Source organism: Globicephala melas, chromosome 14, assembly GCF_963455315.2.
Source record: "Globicephala melas chromosome 14, mGloMel1.2, whole genome shotgun sequence".
Classification (NCBI taxonomy): Eukaryota; Metazoa; Chordata; class Mammalia; order Artiodactyla; family Delphinidae; genus Globicephala; species Globicephala melas.
The window spans coordinates 74,946,427-74,973,416 of NC_083327.1; the positions used below are offsets into that span (position 1 = coordinate 74,946,427).

The following is a 26,990-nucleotide window of genomic DNA, read 5'->3' on the forward strand; positions in this document are numbered from 1 at the left end:
ATCTAATATATTAAAATCCTAGAAGAATAATCTAAAATGGTAACTCTAAAATGTTAAATTTATACTTTCTTGCTTAAAAGATGCATACATAAGTTAAAAAATGAAGATTTAAACATTCATTCTTTTTTATTACATTCATGTAAAACATTAACCCTAAAAGTACAAAACCACTAGTTTTTTCTATTCCTTTTATTTGGCTCCTTCACCTGAAAAGCTGTCATTTAGCATTTGTACGGAACACGTTTTGTGAGGTTTTTTGTGTGTGTGTGGTACGCAGGCCTCTCACTGTTGTGGCCTCTCCCGTTGTGGAGCACAGGCTCCGGACGCGCGGGCTCAGCGGCCATGGCTCACGGGCCCAGCCGCTCCGCGGCATGTGGGATCTTCCCGGACCGGGGCACGAACCCGTGTCCCCTGCATCGGCAGGCGGACTCCCAACCACTGCACCACCAGGGAAGCCCTTTGTAAGTCTTTAAAATGATAATGTGTGTATACACACTCAAACTAGAGCTTTGAACCTGAAGTTCAGAAACAAACAAAATGACAAGAGCAAAATGATACATGCATGTATATGTACATGTGTATGTGTATATGTACACACATACCATTTTGCTATTGTTGTCATTTTGTTTCTCCCCTCCCAACCAAAGCTGACTGGGTGGGTGGAAGGGAAAGCAGTCCAGCAGAACTCAGCCAGCATCCTGTCTTCTTTCTAGTACAGAAGTACAGGAATTTTTTAAGCAAGGATTTAAAAAGTAGAAATCATGGGTTTCCCTGGTGGCGCAGTGGTTGAGAGTCCGCCTGCTAATGCAGGGGACACGGGTTCGTGCCCAGGTTCGGGAAGATCCCACATGCCGCGGAGCGGCTGGGCCCGTGAGCCATGGCCGCTGGGCCTGCGCGTCTGGAGCCTGTGCTCCGCAATGGGAGAGGCCACAACAGTGAGAGGCCCGCGTACCACAAAAAAAAAAAAAAAAAAGTAGAAATCATCAGTTCTTTACTTTTCACTGTTACAGATACTTACTTAGTTAAACCTAATAGGATTTTTATAATAGTGATTAAATAGCTATTTACCACATCTGGTCTAGTGCCTAACACATGAGTACTCTATAATAATTGGTAAACGTGTACACATGGAAGTCATCTACCAGCGCACCGGACTCCTTGAATTCTATGTTTTCATAGGACAAATCACTAAGCCTCCTTACCATGGCTTGCCCTATCTGGTAGATTTGAAGCCTCTGTGTGAAGTGGAGTTAGTCTTAGGCCTCCCATCCTTTGTGCCTACATGGATGGTCACGGCCCCTACTGCAGTACCCTGCCCAGCACGCTGACAGCAAACGCCCATTTCCTAAATCGATGTTCTCAAGTTATTGTATATAAAACTCATCTAGGGGACTTCCCTGGCAGTCCAGTGGTTAAGACTTCGTGCTTCCAATGCAGGGGACGCAGGTTCAATCCCTGGTCGGGGAACTAAGATCCCACATGTTGCTCGGCATAGCCAAAAAATTTAAAAATAAATAAAACACTAGTAGCAATATTTTAAAAACAAACTCATCTGAGTTGTTTGTTAGAAATGCAATACTGGTCTAGGTTTCAAAAGTTTTCGATTTACTAGGCTTATGAGAATCTGCATTTCATGGTTAGTTCATGTGATCCCCTTGGAGAAACATCTCTCGATAACTTTCTTCTGTAAGAATAAACCTGCCTATATCCTATGAACTTTGTGGCTTAGTGGTCAAATTTGCTAAATCAAAATGGAGCACTAAGGGGGTTAATGTGTTCCCCAGTCTCAGGAAGCATACGTATTTTTAGTTTTTACTGAGTATTTCTGAAAATGATTACAAAGGATGAGTGTACAGGTGGGAATTTCAGGTACAGGAGCAGGCCTTCTGCGTCATGTGGAAAGCAAAGAGCTCTGAGTATTCTCTCCTATCATTTAAAAGTGACAGGATAAGGTTTTTTCAAATTAAATGCAACATTTGAAAAATTACAAGAAAAAAATGCAAATTCCTTAGAAATGAACAATGAGTTTAAGTTATCCATATGGAAACTAGCCTCACCTCAAGATTAAATTCCATTAAAAGCAGACAGAAAATACAGGAAAAAACATTCTTCCAAAATTCTATGTTATGAATCAGGCTTTCCCCATGCAGCACTTTCCTTCCTGTGTTTGTTTTACACATACAATGAGCCTTACACAGGACTACTTCATTTTAAATATGAAAATGGAGGGCTTCCCTGGTGGCGCAGTGGTTGAGAGTCCGCCTGTCGATGCAGGGGATACGGGTTCGTGCCCCAGTCCGGGAACATCCCACGTGCCGCAGAGCAGCTGGGCCCGTGAGCCATGGCCGCTGAGCCTGCGCGTCCGGAGCCTGTGCTCCGCAACAGGAGAGGCCACAACAGTGAGAGGCCCGCGTACCGCAAAAAAAAAAAAAAAGAACAAAAAAGAAAATGGAATCTAAATCACATGACGAAACTAACACATCTACACTAATGTTTAGAAATGGGAGGAGAAAATGTGACGAAATGAACAGATCACTGGACAGCAGCCAGAGGACAGTCTACGGCTGAGTCTGCTGAGAGCCGGCTCTGTAACGATCTTGGGCAAGTCGTTTATTCTCCTGGACCATCATTCTTTTCTTTTATGTGTGATCTTAGTTCCCTGTCCAGGGATCGAACCCATGCCCCCTGCAGTGGAACCTCGGTCTTAACCACTGAACCGCCAGGGAAGTCCCCAAAGGTAGTAGATTAGAATCTGGTTTCTATCAGTTACTAGATCTGGAAGATCTGGAGGTCATTCTAAAAAATCCGTTTTTGTTTTCTCATCGGTAACATGGAGATGATACACACAAAAAAATTCTTACCTCACAGGGTTGTTGTAAAAGATACTCTAAAATCTTTGTGAATTGTTTTAAAAAACATAAAACAAACAAAAAAGCAACCACAGCAGCAATGATAATTATTGTTATTCCAGATAGATTTTTAAAAACATATTTTCTGTGCTGTGACTGAAAAGTTGTTACAACAAAATTCTGGGTCTTACAAAATGGGATTAAAAGTAGTTTCAAAATAAATTTGTATTATACAGTCTAATGTATGACATATAAACAGTGTTTCAAATAGTTGCGAAACATCTTTTCATTTAACTGCTTTAGTGGCAGAAGAGAAATGAATAGTTAACACAGATGATTATCTACGGTGTAGAAGTAAATGTAGGTGGGGTATTTATTTACATTACTTGTAAAGCATATGCAAATGTTAAGTGTTGGAGGCACTCACTGGCTGTGACAAGAAACTAGAGAACTGCATTTGGAAAGGGGGGAAGTAAGGTTTCCCAACCTTACACCTGACACTAACACAACATTGTTAATCAACTATGCTCCAATATAAAATAAAAATTAAAAAAAAAAGCGACCGTTGAATCTTTTGGGAATCTTACTATGGTATTTGGTTTGGAAAAACTGTTGTTCTTATGACAACGAAGTTAAAATAGAGCAGACGGAAGGAAACACTGAATGTCTGTCCTTGGCACAGAGAAATAAGACACACCCCACCCCACCCCCCAGTCACCTTCCAAAATTCATGATGCTGGGAGCCAGCCCCCAAGGAAAGAGCAAATGTGATCTATATAGGGTTTGACAGGTCAGGAGAGGAAATTCACTGCTAACTGTCAAGGAGCTGGAACACTCAAGCTCCTTGTATGATCTCTGAGACCAGGTCTGCACAAGGGGTGTCCAAGTCCTAAGGTCATAATGATTCCAAAGGTACAAAGAAGGAGGTGCATTTGAAAATGGGGAAGATGCTAACAGGCATAATCTGGAAACCCACTAAACAAACAACATGAGGCATTCTCTGATTCTGGTAAAAGCAGGTGAAGTGACCTATATGTGAAAGAGCAAATGATTTTCTTTTTAACAAGAAATACCCCTTCTTTTAAAAGACGACCATCAAAGCAGCAAGGCTTTGAGCACTGCTGTTCCTTGCAGTTTGTAAAGACAGGGAGTACAGTGTGTTTTGGTGTATGAACTGTGAGAATTCTGCAGGAGGCAGTCGGTGGGTCGTGCTGGAGATACGTCATGAATGCCGGGTCAAGAGGTTTTGGAATCAAGGGGAAGACTCATGCTACTGGGTCTTGGAAAGTATCAGCAGAAATAGCCCTCAAAATGTAAAGAGAGTCAAAGAGCCTCTCCAAGAACCCAACACATTATGCCCTGGACAGGGAAGACCTTTCTCTTTCGTCCGCTGGAAACCAATCACATATCCTCACCAAGCCAGTGTCCTGCCCTTGAACTCGGCTCGTCATACCTCGTGCCGGGAAATCTGGGCTTGCAGCTCCTGGATGTCGCTGGTGGCCACAGGCTTATCCTCAATCTCTCTGTGAGCTCCTTCTATGAGCTCCTGGAGGTGCTGCATTTCTTGCTCGTATTGTTCATATTGCACCACAGCCTCCTTTGAAAGAAAAAAAAAAAAAAGACAATTATCTGTCTATGTCAATAACTGTGTAAGTGCTTCTGTGCTGCTATGTGTCAAACTCTGGTGCTAACTCCTATTTACCCATGTGTCAAGGGAACAAAGAAATGATGGGGAAAATTCCTAGATGATATTTCAGAGCCTTCTCTCTGAAACATTTTGGCAAGATTATTGATGGTCTGAAAATAGTTAAGTGGCTAGATCCTCTTTCTCCTCCGTATTGTCCTAAAGACAGCAATGTCATGGTCTAGAACATGGTAGAAAGCAGTACGAAACACATGATTACTTCATTTTTCCATCAAAGAAATACTAAATATATATGTAAGGCACTCAGCTAAGTGCTGGAATAGGGGATATAAAAATGAATGAAGCATGGGGGGCTTCCCTGGTGGCGCAGTGGTTGAGAGTCTGCCTGCCGATGCAGGGGACACGGGTTCGTGCCCCGGTCCGGGAAGATCCCACGTGCCGCAGAGCGGCTGGGCCCATGAGCCATGGCTGCTAAGCCTGCGCGTCCGGAGCCTGTGCTCCGCAACGGGAGAGGCCACAGCAGTGAGAGGCCCGCGTACCGCAAAAAAAAAAAAAAAAAAAAAGAATGAAGCATGACTTCTACCCTCAGAACTTTACTGTCTAAAAAATTACAAGATAATGTAAGTAGAGTTGACCAAATAGACCATTAGTGGTTTAATGAGAGAACATGTATACAATTTTTGGATAAAGTAGGTGAAATATTAGTTGAAAGTAGATAAGAGATAAATAGTGTCATTTCTTCCCAGTAAATAATTGTTCTCTTATTAGGGGAAAAGACTAAGAGTTATAGTTGGATGTCCTTCTCAGGCAATAAAATGTATCAATAAGCTGAAATATAAAAAAAGAAAAAAAATTCTGTAATATACCCTAGCAGTAAAGTCTTATTACAAAGTTCTAGATGATTTTCAGATGAATAATGAGATAAAAATCTGATTGAATACAAAAATTAACCTTCATTAAGTTGTTCTTTATAAAAAAAATAATTGCTAAAAGATAGCTTTCACCAAAGGATATTTTTAATAGAGCTTTCCCCAGGCTTTTGTGGATGATCCAAATGATAGCATCTCATGTCCTTATTTTATATAACCACAACAAGCTGTCTGAGTTAACACTCTGGATGTGTTTTGATGGTTGAGCCCACGCAAATGCTAAGAAAAGCAGCCCATGACTCATCTGGTGCTGCTCTGTGGGTGGCGTGGGGACCGCCTGCAGACGCCGGCTGGCCCCGCTGCACGTGCCTGCATGATGTTGCACTGCTGGATGGCTGTGTGCTGGAGCCGGCTGGCCCCCTCCTGCAGGCGCAGAGCTGCGTGGCACAGCGGCAAGCTGGTGACAACGTCCTCGGGGATCCGGAGCGCGCTCTGGCTCCTCTGCACCGCATGGACTTTTGGCTTGAGTGACTCCATCTCAGAGAGCAAACGCTGAAAGTGCCAGTTCATATTTTATGTTTTAAAATTTTATACCTTATACAAATTTGATAATTTATTTATTTACATAAAATAGATGTATACATAAAATATACATTTTCCATTTAAAATGTATATTCTGAAATATTTTATGTTTTAATGGTTTATTTCATAAGCAAGAGACATTTACTAAATTACAGCTCTGTCCCAAGTTATAAAAATTTTCCCAGGTATTTTTTTAAATCATGCATACAGTGCTCAGACTAAAACAGAGTTTAGAAATTACTTTTCCTAACTATCCTTTCTTTTTCAAAAATATAGCTCCCTACCCATTTCCCCTGAATTATTTTTGCTTGCCTGTCGGTGAGAGAGTTGCTCCTTGAGACTAAGACGTCCAACTTCTGGAGAAGTCAGTGCTGTCTGGGCTTGCTCCAAAGCAACTTGTAAGTTTCTGAGCTCTGTTTCAAATTTTTTCATATCCTGCAGAGTAAGAGCGATGTTAATGTCGATGTATAAGCACTTGAAGTCCAAAGTCATAGTTGGAGAATAGCATCATGTAACCAGGCAGGACCCTATAAGGCCTTCTGGGGCAAACCCCCTCCCCAATACCCTCTGCTTGAGCTCCTCTCTGAAGTACCCAGATAACAGTATCTCATGCACATTTCCTGAGCTGTTTAAGGGAGCTGAAAAGCCCCCACCAGATAGAAGATGTTAATTACTTGATGACTGGGGGCTCACAGCCCCAGGCCTCCTGGAGCTTAAGGACTGATACTGTTAAGCCCTGTGACATCTCCCTGTTACCTCAACCAGTCAGAGAACTGTGCACAAGCTGATCACATGCTGTGAAGCCCCTCTCCCTCTCCGGGACTTAAAAATGCTTTGCTGAAACCCTGAAAAGGGTTTGGGGTTTTGTGGGGCATGAGCCACCCGTCTCCTTGCATGGCCCAAATCTTTCTCTGCTCCAAACTCCGATGTTTAGGTGTTGTTTGGCGTCACTGTGAGTCAGACACACGACCATAACCATCACAGTCAAGAAGGCTCATCAGAGGTAAGCACTCTACGTTTGATATACAACCACGATTGTTTTTTTAATGATAGACTTTTCCATTTAAATTACTTTTTTTTTAAAGAAAACATTTATGTTTTACCTTGGCAGCATCGTGGAGATTCTGCAAATGAATTCTGATCATCTGCCGCAGCCCCTCAGTCTCCCGTCCCAGGTCTGCTACTTGCTGAGACATTTTTTCCGTGTGGTATACGCTATTGAGGTACTGTAATTTCTCAGTCATCACTTCCAGATTGTTGTAAATCTCTTCAGATTCTTCTAGCATGGTCTAGAGTGAATTATCAATGTTCACGACATTGACAAGTAGGCAGAGAGGTATGGGTAATCAATACGGTGTGGTTTAAAGACCATCAGACTGGGGAGGGAGTAAGGAGACGTAATTCACATTTTCCATGCACATTGTGTAGGTCGTGTGTCTTACTGTGTTTAACCTTCACAGCCCTGTGCCTGCTCCCCACTTCCTGTTACCCCCTTTTCAAAAAGAAATCAAATTTCAGGAGCTGTAAACAATTTGTTGAGGCCACCTGTGTTGGACCATAAGGCTACTGCTGCAACTGCCACCCCAAGCGGCTCCCTGGTGAGGGTCAGGACGTGAGTACTGCCAACAGTGGTGATGCTCTGACGCATTGGGTATCTTCATCAGGTCACTGGCCCCCCTTCTCTCATATTCAAACTAAAGCGATGCTTTTCACGTCTCATATTCTGTATCTAAGACCTAAGCATATATGGATCTAAGAAATGAAAATAAGACAAGAGCATCACAAACACTTGCTTTAAGTGAGACAAAGGGGTAGAAACAACTTGGCATAAAACAAAGCCCTTGTCATTCAAGATAGTATCATCTCTGGGGACTAATAACAACACCACAAACACTTGCTTTAAGTGAGACAAAGGGGTAGAAACAACTTGGCATAAAACAAAGCCCTTGTCATTCAAGATAGTATCATCTCTGGGGACGAATAACAACATCAACAGAATAAGAAGCATGTAATATGCATTTTATAAGCAGAGTGAAAGAAGAAAGGGTTAAGGATGCCAGAAATGAGATGTGCTACTGCTTGCAGGAGGGTTGAGAGAAGGCTTCCTGGGAGAGTCACATTTGAGCTGAGTCAGAAGAAGGTTTGTATTGACAGATGGGGAGGGAAAGGAAAGACACTTTATGCTGAGGGGACAGAATAATAAGCAAAGGCACACAGGCGAGTGAGCACAAAATGTGCAGTTCCTGGGATGTGTGATGTGTAAAGAGGCGAAATGAGAGATGGGACATTCCTCTCAGGCAATAGATTCTTATTTTAAAAAATAAAGTACATCTTTTTTCTCACAATAAATGTCAAATACATATATTATATAACATATTATATATTATATATTATATAACATATTATATAACATATTATATATTATATATATTATAAAGCTTAGAAAATACTGAAAAATAAAGAAGATAGAATAGTCCATAATCCCATATCCCAGAGATAACTTTAAGCAATAACTGCTGTTCAGTCTGGGTATAATTTTAGGTAATTGAGATCATAACATACCTACAATTTTCCATCTTTTTCACCTGATATTAGAACACACGCATTTTCTCTCGCTGTGTTGTTTTTGGATAAAGTCAGGCACGGGAGAACTCCCCAGAACGGTGTGTGACAGGCTGAGTTTCCTCCTGAATGTCTGTGTGAGGTCACCACCAATACCTGACATCTGTCCTCCTGTGTCCCTCAACGCACTCAACCCACTGAACTGCCCAAGTCAAAAACACCTGGGGGGCTTCCCTGGTGGCGCAGTGGTTGAGAGTCCGCCTGCTGATGCAGGGGACATGGGTTTGTGCCCCGGTCCGGGAGGATCCCACATGCCGCGGAGCGGCTGGGCCCGTGAGCCATGGCCACTGAGCCTGCGCGTCCGGAGCCTGTGCTCCGCAACGGGAGAGGCCACAACAATGAGAGGCCCGCGTACCGCAAAAACAAAACAACAACAACAAAAAACAACACCTGGGAACCAAGCTTGGATCCTCCCTCTCTTTCAGCCATACCCAACAGCCTCCAAGTCCGGAGTTCTTGCTGGGTAATACCCCTTGATTTTTGTCCTCTCTCAGCCTCCAAAGAGAGGCCTTGTCATTGTCTACTGGAATGCTGAAACCACCTTCTAGTTGTCACACCTTCATTCATCTGTTTTCCACAGGCTTCTACGTCATCTTTCTTAAACTGTAAGTCTGAGCTTGTCACTTGCCTGCAGAACATCTGTCCAAGGCTTAGAGTGACTTCAGGAGAAAGAGGCCAAGTTCTTAACAGGCTTCCATGATCTGTCTTTGTCTTCTCCCTCTTTCCAGCTCTCTGCAGACCTCCTCGCCAGCGCACCAGCTAGAGCACCCCTCACTCCTACTGCCGGGATTTCAACATGCGGTTTGGCCTAAAACTCCACGACAAGTAGGCTGCGTGTCTTTCAGGATTCAGCTCAGAATCACCTTTTCCTTCCTTAATCTTCTCACATCCTGGGCAGTCTGGGTTGGGTACCCTCCCATGAGTTCCTTCAGCATCTTGGGCTCTCAATCCCTGCACTTATCACACTGCATTGTAATTGTCTAGATCTGTCTTTCTATCTCCTTTCTCCCTTTAATTATCAACTCCCGGGGGCAGAGGCAGGGAATATCCTTTGTGTTTCAAATGCCTAACAAAATTCCTAGCTTTGGAAAGCACTCTATAAATGATTATTGAATACATAAATGAATGAGAGCTGGAGCTATTTAAAAAAAAAACAAAACAAAACAAAACAAAAAACTACCTTCTTGGTCATTTTAAAGACTACATTATAGTTTATGAAATCCAAAAATTTATTCAGAAAACTCTGACATTTAAGTTTTCTTTAAAATTCCAGTACAGTCATTAATACTCATATAAAATATTTCCTACATTTCAGATTACAGAGTAGTAATGTTCTTTTGATCGTGATACATTTCCTATTGTTTTTCAAAGAGCTTTAACCAAGTTACCAGCAGTTACCAGCAGTGTTTGATAGCTCTCACTTCTTTAAATATGAACTTTTAAAAATACTGTTAACTTGATAATTAAAATGCTCTCTCTCTTTTAAATTTGCATTTCTAGATTTCTAATGAATATTTCTTCATTGTTTACAACAAATTGTAACTTAATTCTTGTCTGTTAATGTATAATGCATAACATCAGGCAGAACAACTCTGTAGTTGTTTAAGAAAGATTTCTTGGGAGGAGTGTGCAGGATTGATTAGAGAAGAAAGATAAATACAGGGAAACCAATTAGGAACCTGTTAAAGCATTCCAAGAAGGAGAAAATGAGGCTTTGATCTAGAACCCTGTCAACTGAAATTGGAAAAGGAGATGCATTTAAAAGACATGAATATACATAAACCAGAATAAAAGAGAGAAAATCTAAAATACTTGAGGATACTCATGTAACTTAAATAAAGACCATTTTGTATTTGACTGCAAGATAACTGGCTATTAGATATCTGTATCTAATTCAAGCCTAAATTATAAAGGGATGAAATAATTTCCTGGATGATACGGTCGAGAGAAAACTTCAGAGGAAATTAAGTAATGCGGCCCCCATGTGGTGTGGACTCATTCCCAGCTGACCCCTACTTCCTGCGGGAGGTCAGTCCACTGTGACCAGGCAGAAGGGCTGGAAGGAAGAGGCATGAGATTGAGGCTCTGACTGAGGACCCATGTGCCAGGGACTGTGCTTGATGACGGCACATATGTTAAACCATTTGATCTTCATGATAACTCTGCAGTACGAATATCATTTACATCTCCATCTTACTGATAAGATTGAATTCTGAGAGGCAAAGTAGTTTCCTCCAAATTACACAGCTCTAAATGTCAGAACTTGGTTACCCGGTCAGTCTGAGTCTGGAGGCTATAATCTTTCCACCTGTCCCTACAGCTCTTCCTGGGGAAGAATTTCCCACCATATTCCTGCATACAATTATTTCAAAGAAGCTGCAAAAAAAAGAGTCCTATCTGGATGATTATTTTTGGTCTTGGGAAATGGAAAGTCTAGGGGAGACAGAGGAGGATACTTATTTATATATATGGTCTTATGAAATCTCATGGGTAGCTACTTTCTTTCAATCCCCTGGACAAGTTGTTAGGGCTAACTTACCTTTCTTTTTTCCTGGCACCTGAAATAATTTTACATCATGGTCCTCTAAATTTTCTGTCAGCCTAGCCAGTTAAATCAAAGCACTCTCTTAGTTACTCTTTGAAAACTATTTTCCCGAAGTTACCTGATGTGAAATGTATTGTTCCCGAAGCTGGCTTGCAGAATTCCATGCAACCTTTCCATGTACTGAGACTTTAGCTTTCTCAATCCACTTCAGAATTGTCTCCAGCATTTCATTGTATTCTTCTAAATGGGATGCTGCCTGAAAAATCATTAACATTCAGACAACAAATGTAAACTCTGCTTCGTGAGCTAGAAATCAGTCTTCGGTCTCTCTTTGGACACAATAATCCTAGGAACTGATCATTATGATATCTGTGATATCTAAAGGTATCATGAAAAATTATTTCCTTGTTGAACATCTATTAAGGACTTCTCAGTGACTTTAGGATAAAGTCCAAGTTCTTACTATGCCTGAATAATCTTTTAAAAAATTCTCCATTCTTATCTCTTATTCCTCTACCTAGCTCTTCTCTCTCCCTCCTTTCCTACTCTACCCTCACTGAGTAAGGAGGTGGTAGGTGGGGATTATAGGTTTCAATATTATAATTTATTGGTTGCAAATTCTGATTTAACTCATCCCTGATTACAGAAAGAAACATCATCTATTGGCAAAAGTTCAGTCTATGCTCAACAATTATGATGATGTGTGACCTGAACCAATTAAGTAAAGGCAAACATACATACATATATATTTACTTATTTATAAAAGTCCATTTATAGGAACACCTTTGTCAATAAATTTATTATATGGTTTGATATAAAATAAAGTCAGGTTTACGTGTCAATTTTAGGAACACAGGCATGGTATGAAATAAGCTACATTTAACTTACTCTCATCACTGTCCATATTATCTTTTCACTTATTTTTAAAAGCAAAAAATAGAAAATTGAATTTTGGCTTTAGAGAATGTTGATTACCGGCTGGGAAAACATACCTGGCTGAGCTTAGAGAGCCGGTTATTGGCCTGTCTAATGGCCTGCTGGTGAAGTTCAGTCAGTTTTCCAATCTTCTTGGCCAGTGGTTTACCCAGTTGGCCATTGTGTTCTGAGAATTTTTGTACTGCTTCATCTAGGTCCATTAATTTTAAGTTACAGACATCTAATTCCTTTCCTAGCACCTGGATGGTCATCAAAAGGAAAGAACGTTAGACTATAGATAATAAATTTCTCCAGATTTTCCAGAATCAGAAGGATTATATTTTAAATGATTTTTGTAAAAGCCAAATATATAAGAATAATTCAACTATGATCGGTTCATTTCTGTTTCTTCAGTTGAAAAGGCAGAGCAGGATGTTTTGTAACCCTGGTGTTTATTTCCTACGAGGCTGAGAGAGCTAAAATATTCCTTCTGTCCCACCCAAAAAGGATTACCTTTACTCATTGGCAAAATGAGAACAGGAATTTAACTACCAAGAACATCCTTCATTTTGAAATTTATATACTTGTAATCCTAAACCATCATTTAGTCCTTTGACACTACATATGCATGTATATTTATGAATACAGTTTAACTGTGATAATAAATTATACGATATAAGTAGCTCTATATTATTGTATTTACAAAATTTCTTTACTGCCTGCCTTTACTCTCTGGTTTTCATGAAGCCTGCTAATCAAGGAAGCTTTTTTTTTTTTTTTCTGTATCTTCAAACTAAACTAATGCACTCAGAATATTTAATTCATTCAATAGCCCCCCTTATATTTCCACTTCTCCTTCCTTACCTTTTGGTCAGTTTTAGCTTGAACTAAATTATCTGTCTTTGCTCTCAGCTTGGTTAGAATAGTTGTGAGATCTTTGGCTATCTTCTGAATTTGCTGGCTGAATTCCTGACTCATGGCCTTGCTCTGTTCAACTTCTTTTATTTTGTCCTGGATCTAAATAATCAATGAGAACAACAAAATCAACCATGGTAAAAATTGGATAATTAATACTAATATATATCTCCATCTTCAGATATTGCCAAGAGGCACTCTAAGTCATCAACACTGCTTTGGCATCGAAGTACCTCAACAAGCCAGCCATGTGCAATTACAAACGCTCATGGTTCTCCCTGCAGCCTTACTTCCCACCATTTTACATATTAACTGCACCTCTTTCTGCTGCTAGTTCAGCAAAGGAACAAGCAATGCATGTACAGTGATTCACTCATCAGGTGTTTACAGGAAGCAGTGCAGATAGCTGAGTTTGAACTCTATCTTCTCCACTTACTAACTCTGTGACCCTAAACATACAAACTCTTCTAGGCCTTTTTCTTCATAAAATGGAAGACGATTCCAGATAATTGGAGGCACACAGATTTGTGTCCATGCACCTTTTCATAAGTAGCTGTTAATGATCTGTTAACTCTTTTTCTAACTTCCAATTACCTCTGTACAGTATGACAAAAAAGCACAGAACATGTCCAATGGAAAGGAAAATGAAAAATCACAGTTAATATTTACAAGTTTCTAATGGCTTTGATTTGATATGATAACATTCATATTTTGCTTATAATAAAATGTTGAAGGGAAGATGGTAAAGAAATATTTTCTTTGTATAAATGAAAGGCCTTAAAAAAATCTCTTTAAGTGATGCAGATGTAATGTATGGCATGGTGACTATAGTTAACAATCTTATACTGCATACTTGAAGGTTGCTAAGAGAGTACTTCTTAAAAGTTTTCATCACAAGAAAAAAAATTTTTATAACTATGTATGGTTTTGAATGCTAACTAGATTTATTGTGCTGATCATTTTGTAATATATAAAAATAGCAAATCAAATCTCCTTAGTAGTGAGGAAATACACCATTAAAAGAGTACTTTTTTCGACTTCATTATTTTGAGTTGAGCGCTAACGTAAATGGAATGCATGTGAATAACTCTATTACAGGGAAATTTATCCAGAGGAAAAAAACCTGAAATTTGAACTTCTTTTTTTAAGGTCTGAACTCGCCAAGTCATCCTTCCCAAAAGACCTTCCAATGTCTAAGAAGAAAAACCAAATAAGTAATACTGTAAAATATTAGTATAAGATTAATATTTTAGTACTTAAAATAAAAAATAATATTTTAGTTTAGGTCAATAGTATGATGCAGTAGAATTAGACTTTGATGAAAATTTTTAAACACTTTGCATCATACACCGGAGAGTCTAAAAGGCACAGCACACTTACCTGAATTTTATAGTTTTACAGTTTCTACAACGCGACACTACTTCCATCTCATGTAGTAGTTTAGAATTATCCTCCCTTTATCTCCTGTAGACCAGTTTTAACTAAACTGCTTTAGTGGCAGGCCACCAGGAAGGTCCTAAAACCCATTATGTTTCCATACAAACGCTACTGAAGCTATTTTCCCTACATGAAAGTGTATGTTCTTTACTAGGAGTTAAGATGGAAATATCCCTCTGATCTCAGTACTATGAATGGCTATGTAGCAATTTGTTAAATTTAAAAAAAAAAAGGTTTGTTTTAAAATTTATACACATTCCTGGCTTCCCTGGTGGTGCAGTGGTTGAGAGTCCCCGTGCCAATGCAGGGGACACGGGTTCGTGCCCTGGTCCGGGAGGATCCCACATGCCGCGGAGCGGCTGGGCCCGTGAGCCATGGCCGCTGAGCCTGCGCGTCCGGAGCCTGTGCTCCGCAACGGGAGAGGCCACAACAGTGAGACGCCCACGTACAGCAAAAAAAAAAAAAAAAAAAAAAAAATTTATACACATTCCTTTCCTTAGTTATTTGGAAGTTAGACTGATAAGACTTCCTCTAGACACAATACGGGACCCTATAGCATGCATTTGGGGTAGAAACCTCATTCCTGGTTTTACCTTATTTTTTTAACTCTGATTTTCCCTTTTTTCAAATATCTTCACCTACTACATCTTGTTGAACTGAAACAATAAAAGAAGAGTGCCTGGCAGACTCTGGATACTCTATAAATACTTGTTGAATACATGAAATGTATCTTTGTTTCTCTGAGTAATTTCCTTTTGGAAGCAGATAAATTATCTTTAATGTTTGACAGTATTGTTCACATCTAATATCTTCTCATATGCTTCTTGCCTATGAATAAGACCTCTAATTTAATATTATTATTTTATACTGATCTTTTTTTTTTAACTCTGTTTCCATGAAGACAGGATTGTGAAAATCACGAACTCTCATACAAGAGTACTGACCTATAAAAGAGTGGAAAAGTACTCTTTCTTGACCGTAGGTTTACCTGATCATGGATAGTTCCTAGGTCCAAGGCCACTTCAGCTAGCTGAAGGGAGAGTTCAGAAGGTAATATAGTATAAAGACCAAGATACTTGTTCTTCTGTTCTTCAGCCATTTTCTCAATGTTCTGTCGGTGATTTGTGGCTTCTGTTAGGAGAATCTGAAGAAAAGATCAACATAAGAAATTTCGGGGAGCCTGATAAGGAAATTAATTTTTATAGGTACAGAGACAAGGCTATGTATTGTTCCTCAAAATATGATTGTGTGGAATTAGAGAAACCCATTTACAAAAAGCAAAATTTTCTTTAGTCTCAATAAGAAGCATGTCCACTTTATACAGAACAAAAGAAAGCCCAATGAAATAATACTAAAAGTCTTATAGAAAACTTTTAGTTTTCTGTAAGTTACCGGGAAGTTCTCTGCTGAACTTCCTGGTAATTTATCTTGCAGCTTATTAATAATTTCAGTGGCTTTTATAACCTGATGACAAATGTACATAAATGTTTGTAAAACATTTCTAAAAATTTTTAATTCAATTATTTCATTGAATATAAACAGATACATTTGATTAAAAGCAGGACAATTTTTTAACATGATGGGTCTAGGGAATGAGTTTTGTACCTTAAGTTCTTCAAGTTGAGCATCTATTTCTATTGTTGGATTCCCCAAATACTCCTTCGTTTCCTGAACCCAAGATTTTACTGAATTGATGTGGGTCTCCACCACTTCTCGCTCCTTCAGCTCCTGCCTTAACACCTTTCTGTTCTTCTTCACGTTCTCCTGTATGCTTTAAATACAATAAAGGGAGAAAGCAGATGTGGATTGAAACGAAAGGAACCCCCCCAATACATGACATCAAATTGTCAAAAACAGACATTAAAAAAGTGAAGCCGCCTATCTTTTCCAAGTAAAGACACTTCCCCCAAACTGCCAGATGATTTTCAGTAACACTTAAGTTTTCTTCAGGTATAACAGGAGAAAATACATCACGTGAAGTGAATGAATTATCCCTGGAAAATTGAGAGCTGACATACTCCCATGCCACTAAACTGCAATTCATTTTCTTGTCGAGAGTAACCTGGAGATTGTTTGATTATTTATTTCCTCTTTGAAAATCTACTCATGGTGCAGAATCATCAGCCTTTAAAGGTAATGTGTAACTGGAATATTTGTGCCTATTAGAAACTAGTCTTTAAATAAAGACTCAAACTTTGGAAATTTTATGATTAATAATGTTCAACATCCAAATTTTAAGTCTTTATTTGAATTGACATAAATTTGGTTAAAAAAATTTAAATACGTGGAGTCAGATTATCCTGAACTCATCTATAGTGAAGGGGTGAATGTAGGATATGTATGAGTAATAGTAGTTAATACAGGAGTTAAATTACATAGTGACGTTTCCTCTCTGGCCCCATAAGTGAATCAGGCTGGTTACATATCATGAAGATTAACTTTCAGGACTTCCCTGGTGATGCAGTGGTTAAGAATCCGCCTGCCAACGCAGGGGACACAGGTTCAAACCCTGGTCCGGGAAGATCCCACGTGCCGCGGAAAAACTAAGCCTGTGCGCCACAACTACTGAGCCCACGCACCGCAACAAGAGAAGCCCGCACACCGCAACGAAGAGTGCCCCCCCCCCCCGCCTTCCACAACTAGAGAAAACCTGTGTGTAGCAATGAAGAACCAACACAGCCAAAAATAAATAAATAAATAAATAAAAGATTAACTTTCTCTAAGTTCACTATCAGTAAATGACTATTATTTACCTGGACTTTGGTATCATCCTTGCTCTAATCTATGTGTCATCCAATTTAGCCAATGAGTTATCAAGATTTATCAAAACCAAGTACTCAATAGCTCCCAACTGTTTACCTTTTAAGCGTTATGTCTCATGAATCGCCCCATCACCCAAGAGTTCCCCTGAGGTGACATGCTTCCTTGCACGCTTTCTTGTTATTGCCCTGTTTGCAGAGCTCTCCTCCCACCTCACTGGCTGGCTCAAGCCTGCTTAGTCTTCAGCTTAAACACCCTTCTGAAGAGAAGCCCTCCTTGACTCCTCTCCTAGTTTAGTTGCCTCTGCTTTGATTTCCCTTAGTGCCCCTCCCATGCTCCACCTAAAAGGCATCTTTAGTTGTCTACCTCTGCTGCTTGACCGTAACTACCTGAAGGCAGAGATTGCATCTGGTTCATTACTATATTTCTAAATACGACTAGATATGTACTAGATAGCAAGGATGACAGGAACAGAGCCCCACATTTGTAAGGTGGTCGGGGGGAGCACTCCCAGACTCTTAATACCACATTTGTCCCTTTGGGTCATGGCCAAGTTTAGAAGCAGAGAAGGAGAGCAGGTGTATAATTACTTCAGGCACCGGTCCTGCATTGCCGTGATTTCCTGCACAGTGGGTAGCTCTTCTCCAGGGGACAGCTCGGCCCCATCCTGGAGCATGCTCAGTGCTTGCTGCTCCAGCATCCGTAAGCCCGACTGTTGCTGCTCCAGCTCCAGAATGAATGTGTCATGATATTCAAGAAGAGTTAAGAGTTCTGCTTTTGAGGCTTTCTCTGCTGAACTTCCCGGTAATTTATCTTGCAGCTTATTAATCATTTCAGTGGCTTTTTTAACCTGATGACAAACGTACATACTATGAAGTTCAAAGTAAATAAACTGAAAAAAAGAGGGTAATTCCCATAAATGCCAAATCTGACACTAATGCATTGGAGCACGTTAAAGATGATGGTGTCAACTCTAAATCTCAGGAAACTAAAATGTGAACAATCTCCTTAACATGGAAGGAAAGACCACGCTATTATTCTGGGTTTTAAGATTTAATCTCAAAATAACATCAGGGCAGGGACTCCCCTGGCAATCCAATGGTTAAGACTCTGTGCTCCCAATGCAGGGGGCACGGGTTCGATCCCTGGTTAGGGAACTAAGATCCCACATGCTGCATGGCATGGCCAGAAATAAATAAATAAAATATATAATAATAATAGGGCAATCCGACATTTCATAACATAGAAAAAGGTTTTTTTAAAAAATTTTCTTTTACTAAACAGATAAAAGAAAAACTCTTTTCAATATTTACGCTAACATGAATACGTGCCTTTGAGTCATCAAGGAAGATGTGGCTTAAAACTTGAACCTACTTAAAAGGGAAGATATTAAATTAAACAGGATTTGGAAAACGAGTTAAATTCCTGCTTATTTCATGGCAAAGACAAAGTGTTTTGCACTTTTTCAGGGCCAGGAAAGAAAGTGTCACTAAGAGCCTCACAAATGGGGCAAAATGGGCTTGTCCCCCTTTCAAATGTGATTACTTGGCTTATTTCCTATTAAAATAACTGGACCCAGCCTTGGGACTAAATTGCACATTGCGTATGTATTTTATTTCATAATTTGGTTTTCATATCAATGTAAATAGAGATTTTTTTGAAAAGGCTTTTTACTTTCATAAGGCCGATTTGAAAAAAGGAGCAAAATACCCCTTTTCAAAATACATTCTCATCAGCAAGGAAACAATACTTTGAGCCCATCAGTAATGGAGATTACCTTATTGTTAAAGCTCTTCCACTCATCCACTGCATCTTCCAGTATCTTCTCCTGGTCCTGGGCCACAGCGCGGAGCCGTGTCCAGCGCTGCCAGACAGCCGTCATCGACCTGCTTATGGTTGCTTTGCTGGTGCCATTTCCGGTTCTTTCCAGTTCTGAAGCTTTACCCTCTAAGGCCACAATTTTCTCATGAAAAGAGTTAACTACTGACACTAAAGCCTGGGTGGGCAGAGGAACAGAGGTTGAGGGGAGAGACGGTTTTTCTCAAAAGCTCTATGGATTTTGGTAAAGCCTAAAATTATCCGCAAAAGGAAATGTTCCTACATATGTTTATTTTCCTCTGGTAATTCTTACTTTTACATTTAATTTGTAATTGAGTTAGGCTTGGCTTTTTTAAAAGAGGTAAGGCGAATACTTATTTATTACAAACAAACATTTACATGCTGCTTGAGATGACATTCTCCCATTTTTAAAAACTAGCAAAAATATAAGTGAATGGAATTTGATATTTAAGTATGTCACATTCTACCTTATTTTGCTGTGATATGAGTGAGACTCAGCTATTAATTTTTGAATTTTAATTGAACTAATGTAAGTTACACCAGAAAGTATTTACTGAAATCTATTGTATCACATCTTATCAGAAGCAAATTGCTCTGAATGTGCCTTTTGAAACCTAGCTATGCATTTCTAACGGGAATCCTAAAAAGATGACAGCATTTAATTAAGTTAAAACTGCTAAGAAATGTGGTTAAATGTATCCTTTTTGTGTTTAAAAAGCCGAGGTGGAAATGAAGATTTATTGACTTGTTTCTGGAACTATCATATTGCAAAGACCCATTACAGTTACAATGAAAGAATATTAAAAAAAAAACAACAAAGCTAACCTTGTGTTCTGACAATTTTTCTTCTGCTTCATGACTGGAAGAAGTCTTCAGTAAAGAAAACTCAGACAGTTTCTTCTCTGCATCATTCATCAATTCAATAACCTCTTCCCTTGCCTTCTGGTAATCCTGCCACTGAGCTGCACATCTTGAAAAAATCCAACACACATCAATAAGCAACTTCAAATCACACATCTCTGTGCAGAGCTCTAATGTCAATATGTCTAGTGATACTTAAGAGAAGAGAATGAATGATAATGTATATCATTAATATATTCCTATTTTCCATGTGAAAATCCATTTCACTAGAATATAAAGAACAAAACAAATCCAATACCTCTGCAAGAGATCTAATTGGACGTGTGACTCCTGTATTGTCCCCTGGCTTTTCTCTTCCAGGGAGGCCATTTTCTGTGCTAAGTCCTCTTTTCCACTTGGCTTGATGAGTGGGTCCAGGTTGGCTACTAGGCCTTGGAGCTCCTCCAGATTGCTGTGGAACTGATCCTCTGTACTAAAAAATTCCATGTGGTTTTTGAGACTTTCCTCTGCACTCTCCACATCTAGGCCGTTGCCTGTCAGCTGTAATATTTCGTGAGCGTCGTCAAGCCAGTCATTAGCTGCTTGAAACACTTGATAGTACCTTTGACACTGACTATACATCTGAGTCAAGGTAGCCTGAAAAACATTAATTGCAAACATAATCAACTCTCTTTTGCAATGTGTTTGCCAAAAATAAATTTATGCTTTCCATTTCTTTTCCAGTCTTCAGTCACATGGATGTATGTGTATAAATGAATTGATAAGCTGGTAAATTTTTTTTGGTGCAATCCATTATTATCCTTTACTTTCCCTTCTGTTCTTCTTGTTATAATTTTATTATTGCAGTTAAAATAAATAAACAAGGTCACAGATGGAATAGAAATTTATGATGGCTCTGAAATGTCCTCTCTTTAAAGAAAAAATATAATGCTTACTAATATGTGGCAGAATGAAAATTCACCAAAGTGAAATAATGACTCATTTAGGTAGGAGTATAATAATACCAGTAGGAATGTAAACTGCTATAGCCACTGTGGAAAACAGCATGGAAGTTCCTCAAGAAATTAACTGCCAATATGATCCAGCAATCTCACTTCTGGGTATTTATCCAAAGAAAACAAAATCATTATCTCGAAGAGATATCTGTACTCTCATGTTCATAGCAGTGTTATTCACAATAGTCAAGGTATGGAGACAACCTAAGTGTCCATCCACAGATGAAAGAATTAAAAAAAAATACACACCTTGGAATATTATTCGGCCTTAAAAAAGAAGGAAATCCTGTCATTTCCCAAAACACGGACAAACCTGGAGGATATTACTCTAAGTGAAATAAGCCAGACAGAAAAAGACAAATATCACATGGACTCTAAAAAAAAAAAAAAAAAAAAGGAAAAGCTGAAATCATAGAAACTTAGAGTAGAAAACTGGTTGCCAGGGGCTGCAGGGTGAACAAAATAGAGAGGTTGGTAAAATGGTGCAAACTTTTTGGGAATTCCTGGTGGTCCAGGGGTTAAGATTCCATGATCTCACTGCTGAGGGCCCAGGTTCAATCCCTGGTCGGGGAACTAAAATCCCACAAGCTGTGCGGTGCAGCCAAAAAAAAAAAAAAATGGTGCAAACTTTTAGTTTTAAGTTGAATAAGGTCTGGAGATCTAACGTGTAACATGGTGACTGTAGCTGATAACAGTGTAACGTATACTTGAAATTTGCTTAACAAGCAGAAATTAAATGTTTTCACCAAAAAAAAAAAGAACAGATAAAGATAAATATGTGATGTGATGGATGTGTTAACTTGTTAACTGACTTGAAGAAGGAATTCTTTCACAATGTGTACATATATCAAACCATTACATTGTACACTTTAAATATCTTACCATTTTCTTTGTCAATTATCCCTCAATAAAGCTGGAGGGGAAAAAAGGGAGTGTAATAACACCAAACTTCTAAAACGGCGTTTACCAGACCAAATAGTGATTTCTGGTAGTGAAATAGTAGCCTATAAGTCTTGCATAGAGACTACGATAGAAAAGTTGAAGATTGGAAAGCTGACCCCTGTGCAATGAAATCCATTCAGATCCAGAAGGAAAGGAAACACTCTAATTGGCCATCAGTGGTTGGACAAGACAAGCCATTACTGTCAAGCAAAGATGCAGAGAAGCGGTAGAGAAAGTACATGTAAGATTAGCACTTAATGAGGAAAGAACGAGGATAGCAAAGCAAAGAATCAGTGGTGGAGGTTAGAAATGCCACCAGAACCGCGACCTTCAGTTATTTGGGCCAAGACAATCAATAAGACTACCAATCACAAGATGGCAGAAGTAGGGACACCTTAGCAGATTCAAGATTTTCGTTCAAAAATCATCAAATCGGGCTTCCCTGGTGGCGCAGTGGTTGAGAGTCCACCTGCCGATGCAGGGGACACGGGTTCGTGCCCCGGTCCGGGAAGATCCCACATGCCGCGGAGCGGCTGGGCCCGTGAGCCATGGTCGCTGAGCCTGCGCGTCCGGAGCCTGTGCTCCGCAACGGGAGAGGCCACAACAGTGAGAGGCCCGCGTACAGCAAAAAAAAAAAAAAAAAAAAAAAAAAAAAATCATCAAATCAACAGAAGCAAGCTTACATGACAGATGTTTTTCAAGAAGGAAAATCCCAGGTAACTTCTGTTTCGATTTTTCACTCTGGGTTAAATACTCCATCTCTATCCCTACAGCTATAGGGACATAGTTTTTTGAAAAAAGTTTAACAGTGGCCTGAACCAACATGAAAAGGTAAAAATATACTAAATAGACTCTAGTTTAAGAAGTTAGAATTTTACATGATGAAGTTTACTAAGATTTTAACCACAGGTTAAGATTTTTTTTAAAATTGTATTATTTAGTGTTAACCTTAATCTATGTGAAAAATAAAGTTACATGACAGCTAAGAGTCATCCGGGGATACCGCTACATCAGACCCTGCACTAAGAATATAAATCTGAAGAGGGAGATATTGTTATCCCTCTCCCACAGAGAAAACTGAGACTTACGGGATGCAGGTAATTCGCTCAAGATCATATAACTGAGATTAAAATCCAGGTGTGCTTTACTCCAAAGCGATAGTTACTATATTATCCTAAGGAAGGCTGTCCTTAACTTAAACGGCTGGTTGAAATCCCATAGAATCAGAGGGACAGATGTGGAGAAAAAGGGTCAAGGGATTAAAGGAAGTACACCTCTGGGCACTGTTGTATCTCTCTTATTTTTGAATGCACAGAGCCCCAGAACAAGTCACAATTAGGAGGCTAATCTGGGAAGTTCTGAGCATGCTCTCATTTCTTTGTTATCTTCAAGTCAAGTCATGATGGATATTCTAGTCTTTTTTTTTTTTTTTTTGCAGTACTCGGGCCTCTCACTATTGTGGCCCCTCCCGCTGTGGAGCACAGGCTCCGGACACGCAGGCTCAGCAGCCATGGGTCACGGACCCAGCCGCTCCGCGGCACGTGGGATCTTCCCGGACCGGGGCACGAACCCGTGTCCCCTGCACCAGCAGGCGGACTCTCAACCACTGCCCCACCAGGGAAGCCCTGGATATTCTAGTCTTGCTTCTGTTGTGCTTCAGGGAAGGCAGAGAAGAGGAAGCACTCCTCCCTGAGGAAGGGGTGGAGAGATGGGGCAACTGATGGGAGACCCCACAAGAAAGCCTGGCTCAGCACTGTCAGGACTGCATCATCCGTCTGCCTCTCTCCTTCTGGAGACTCTTCATCCGGGACTAAGCTTAGAAATGCCAGGTTTCACATTGTTTTTTAAAAAGCATCACTACTTATTCATTGCTAATGAATGAATTTTATGATTAATTCCTCACATATGGTATTAATTATACTAGTGCTATCATTTATCTCTCCTAAAGGAGAAGGATAACTGAGGTGTTCCTGTATTAAAACCAAAGTCAAGTGAACGTGAAAACCACATGAAATGAATACCATGAGGATAAACAATAAAAGCACCTTTTTAAGTCACAACTGAAGATGATTCCATGTAGTAGTCAAAAAAAGAAACATTTAAGGAAGCAATTCTAAACAAAAAATCGAAACCAAAGAAATTTCTCACACCTATTTACAAAGAAGCAAAGTGGAAAAAAGAAAGGGGAAGCCCTGTGGTACCGACCTGTCTGGTGCGGAGAGCTTCCTGCAGGGCCCCGTCCAGCTCGGAGAGCTCAGCTAGCGTGTGCTGTAGGTCGGCAGAGATCAGCTCCTTGGCCCTCGTGAATTTCTCCTTCTCCTTGTTACTCAGAGCATTCATTATCCTCAGGCTGGACTGCACCTCCTCCTGATGGATTTGGACCTTTCTGATCTCCTCCTGGACGTCCCGCAGGTTCAGGTCCAGGCACAGTGGCCCCCTCAGCGCTGTCTCCACGCTCCGCAGCCAGTCCAGGGAGCGGCTCAGCTCCGTCTGGAAGTCTCTGCTCTGCACCATGCGGCTCTCACACTCCGTCACCGTCACGCCAATGGCGGAAGTCAGCAGTTTTAACTCCTCTTGCCAGGCTTGGATCTGATGCTTGGCTTTCTCGTAAGCTGAGGGATCAAGATGCGGAACAAGATCTTCGAGATGCACAGTCACTCGTTTTAGAAGAATTCCTGAATCCTGGAGGCTTCCCGCCAGGGAGTGATACACTTTGAGCTTCTCCTCTGCAGGAAGCGTCTCCTCGTTCACCTTGGCCTGCTCTGTTCTCACAACCTCTAGTTGTTTGTCTAGCTGGTGGCTCATCTTTTCATGCTCTTGATAAGCACTGGTGGTGTCTTCTAATAAGCTCACCCTTTGTTCTGTCTGTCGCTTCAGTCTGTGGTACAGGGTGACGAGATGCAGCATCCGGTCTGGTTGCCATGGCTGCCCTGTGCTGCGAAAACTTTCTTTCTTCTGGTTCAGTTCATCCACTGCTTCTGCAAGGGCTGCCACCTCTCCCCCAAGAGCTCGACAACCATCCTGAAGACACAGAGCCTCTTCAACACTCAGGTCACTGGGGACTTGGCTCACCTTGGAGAACTGGTCTTCGAGGTCACACAGAGACTGGGTTGTCAACTCGATCAAGGAATCATATTCCTTCCGAGCCAGAATTGCTTCCTGGACTTTATAGAACTTGTCTTTAGCCAAGTCGACAATTACATTGAACTGCAGGGGCAGTGCATTTAGCTTTTCGTTGAGGTAGGAATGATCGACTTCATTCAGCGTCGGCAGTATGGCCTGTCCAGTTCTCTGCAGCGTAAGTAGGAGATTTTCATATTCTGGAGATTGTTCAAGAATGTGTTGGTATTTGGCCAGTTGTGTATGCAGCTCAGCACTCTCATTCATTAGGTTGATTTCGGGAAAGGTAACAATATCTGCTTGTTTTAGCCAGTGACAAGCTTTATCAAAATCTTCCTTAAAATGCTTCCTAGAAACCAAATTTTTCTCTAGTTCTTGTAGTCGATGGCTGCACTTTTGTAAAACGGTGTCATAGACGCTCTGCAATTCCTGAAGCTTCCCCAGCACCTCGCTCTTTTCCTGCTCTGTGACTCCTTTCATTAATTCGCGGCCCTGGGCCCAAAGCCCAGTGACTTCATTTTGGTAAGTCTTGAGGCTGGCTTGTGCGCTCTTACATGTCTTCACTTGTTTGCTCACGTCATCCGGTAACAGGCAGATATGTTCACGGAACATTATCTTGCGCTCATGTTGCTGAATTTGGCTGGTCGCCTGGAACACCGCCATGAGAAACTGGGTTTTCTCGGACAAAGCCTTGTTTAAGTACTTTCGTCTCTGGCCCACTAAGTCACTGAGACTATTCACATGCCTTTGGGCATCAGAGAGTACCTTCTGGATTATCTGCCTCTCATTGAGGCCGAGATCAGCCATCACCCTATCAGCATCCTTCGTGAGTGATTTCAGGAGCATCTGTTTGGCCTCCAGTTCGCTGCAAATGGCAAGGTGATCCATGAGAAGGTTCTGAGCCATGTCAGGCGGGGGGCTCTGCTTAAGAGCCTCAGCAATGTTGGGTCGTTGCTCTTCCGCCCAGTCCATCAGCTCCTGAAATCTGGACCGGACCACACTTAACTCCTCCAGGTTGGTGACAGACACTTGGATTTTCCTTTCAACAAGGTCCTCAAGCTGAAACCAGCGTTGTTCAAGGTGACTCGTCTGTTCTTTGACTAATTCTTTGTCATCCACGTTCAGATGGTCTATCAAATTCTGCTTTTTCTCTTTCAGATCGTCAATAGCCTGCTTTCTCTCCTGCAATGCCAGTGCCAACTTCTTCAAAGCTTCTAGGTGGATGGCTGTACTCTCTGCATCAGATCTATATGTATATATTAAAAGACATAAAATCAAGTTAACTTTAGTTAATACCTGTGATTGTTCACATCATGTTAAAGTGCATATCACCATCTTCTTTCTTAGCTTAGAGTGGTTCAAGTCATGGCTTATCGACAGAGATGCTACAATTATTATGGAACGGAGACCCATATATTTCCATAGCGGAAGTTGAACCAAGATAGTTTGCCCAGATAACTTCTTCTAGCTAAGGCTGCCCTCCCATCACATCTGAGGTGTACTTTTTAGCTTCTTCCTCTGACTCTCAGCAACTGACGAGGATCTGCATATTAACAAGTTCCCCTGATGATCTGCGGAAACACTAAATATTGAGAAACACTGATCTACTGCATTCTTGAAAGGCACGTGGAGAAATTAAGTGATCTGTGATTTACGTGCTTTACTGTGAGAAGAAGCTCCCGTAGACAATCCAGTGCTAGACGGTCTACCATGTGTAAGAAACAACCAACGGCTCTAACAGCTGCTCATGCGTGGAACTTAGATATTTTCTGTTTATCATTAGAAACCTTTAGAAATAACTGTGAAATGCAAAGGATTCTCATCCCTTTGACTACAAAACACATATGAGAAAAGTCCATCTTAGAGTCTTTTTCACTTACAAAACGATTAGTTCTCAAGTATGAGGAAGAGTGTTGGGAGGCCATACGATGAGTTCTGTTCGGGACATATTAGATCTGAGGCGATTGTGGGTTAACCAGACGGAGGTGCCTATTGTCCGTCTGAAATATGGGTTTTTGCTGATATTGGATTTACCCCAAAGATTAGTAAAATGCTGAGCGTCAAGAAAAAGTAAACAAATCAGAAAGCAGTGTA

General features: G+C 40.5%; 1 protein-coding gene across 1 annotated transcript in view; it reads right to left on the minus strand.

Moving 5' to 3' along the window:
* Positions 1-26,990, minus strand: part of SYNE1 (spectrin repeat containing nuclear envelope protein 1) — a 457,576-nt gene that overhangs the window by 173,482 nt on the left and 257,104 nt on the right. The window contains exons 77-90 of the mRNA XM_060283256.2: positions 23,982-26,142; positions 20,138-20,475; positions 19,804-19,948; positions 18,917-19,135; positions 17,730-17,989; positions 15,985-16,150; positions 15,368-15,523; positions 12,892-13,044; positions 12,105-12,287; positions 11,231-11,368; positions 7,049-7,234; positions 6,258-6,380; positions 5,733-5,915; positions 4,303-4,446 (exon numbers count right to left, since the gene is read on the minus strand). Of these exons, the coding sequence (XP_060139239.1) occupies positions 4,303-4,446; positions 5,733-5,915; positions 6,258-6,380; positions 7,049-7,234; positions 11,231-11,368; positions 12,105-12,287; positions 12,892-13,044; positions 15,368-15,523; positions 15,985-16,150; positions 17,730-17,989; positions 18,917-19,135; positions 19,804-19,948; positions 20,138-20,475; positions 23,982-26,142 (4,555 nt within the window). The remainder of the gene's footprint in view (positions 1-4,302; positions 4,447-5,732; positions 5,916-6,257; positions 6,381-7,048; positions 7,235-11,230; positions 11,369-12,104; positions 12,288-12,891; positions 13,045-15,367; positions 15,524-15,984; positions 16,151-17,729; positions 17,990-18,916; positions 19,136-19,803; positions 19,949-20,137; positions 20,476-23,981; positions 26,143-26,990) is intronic.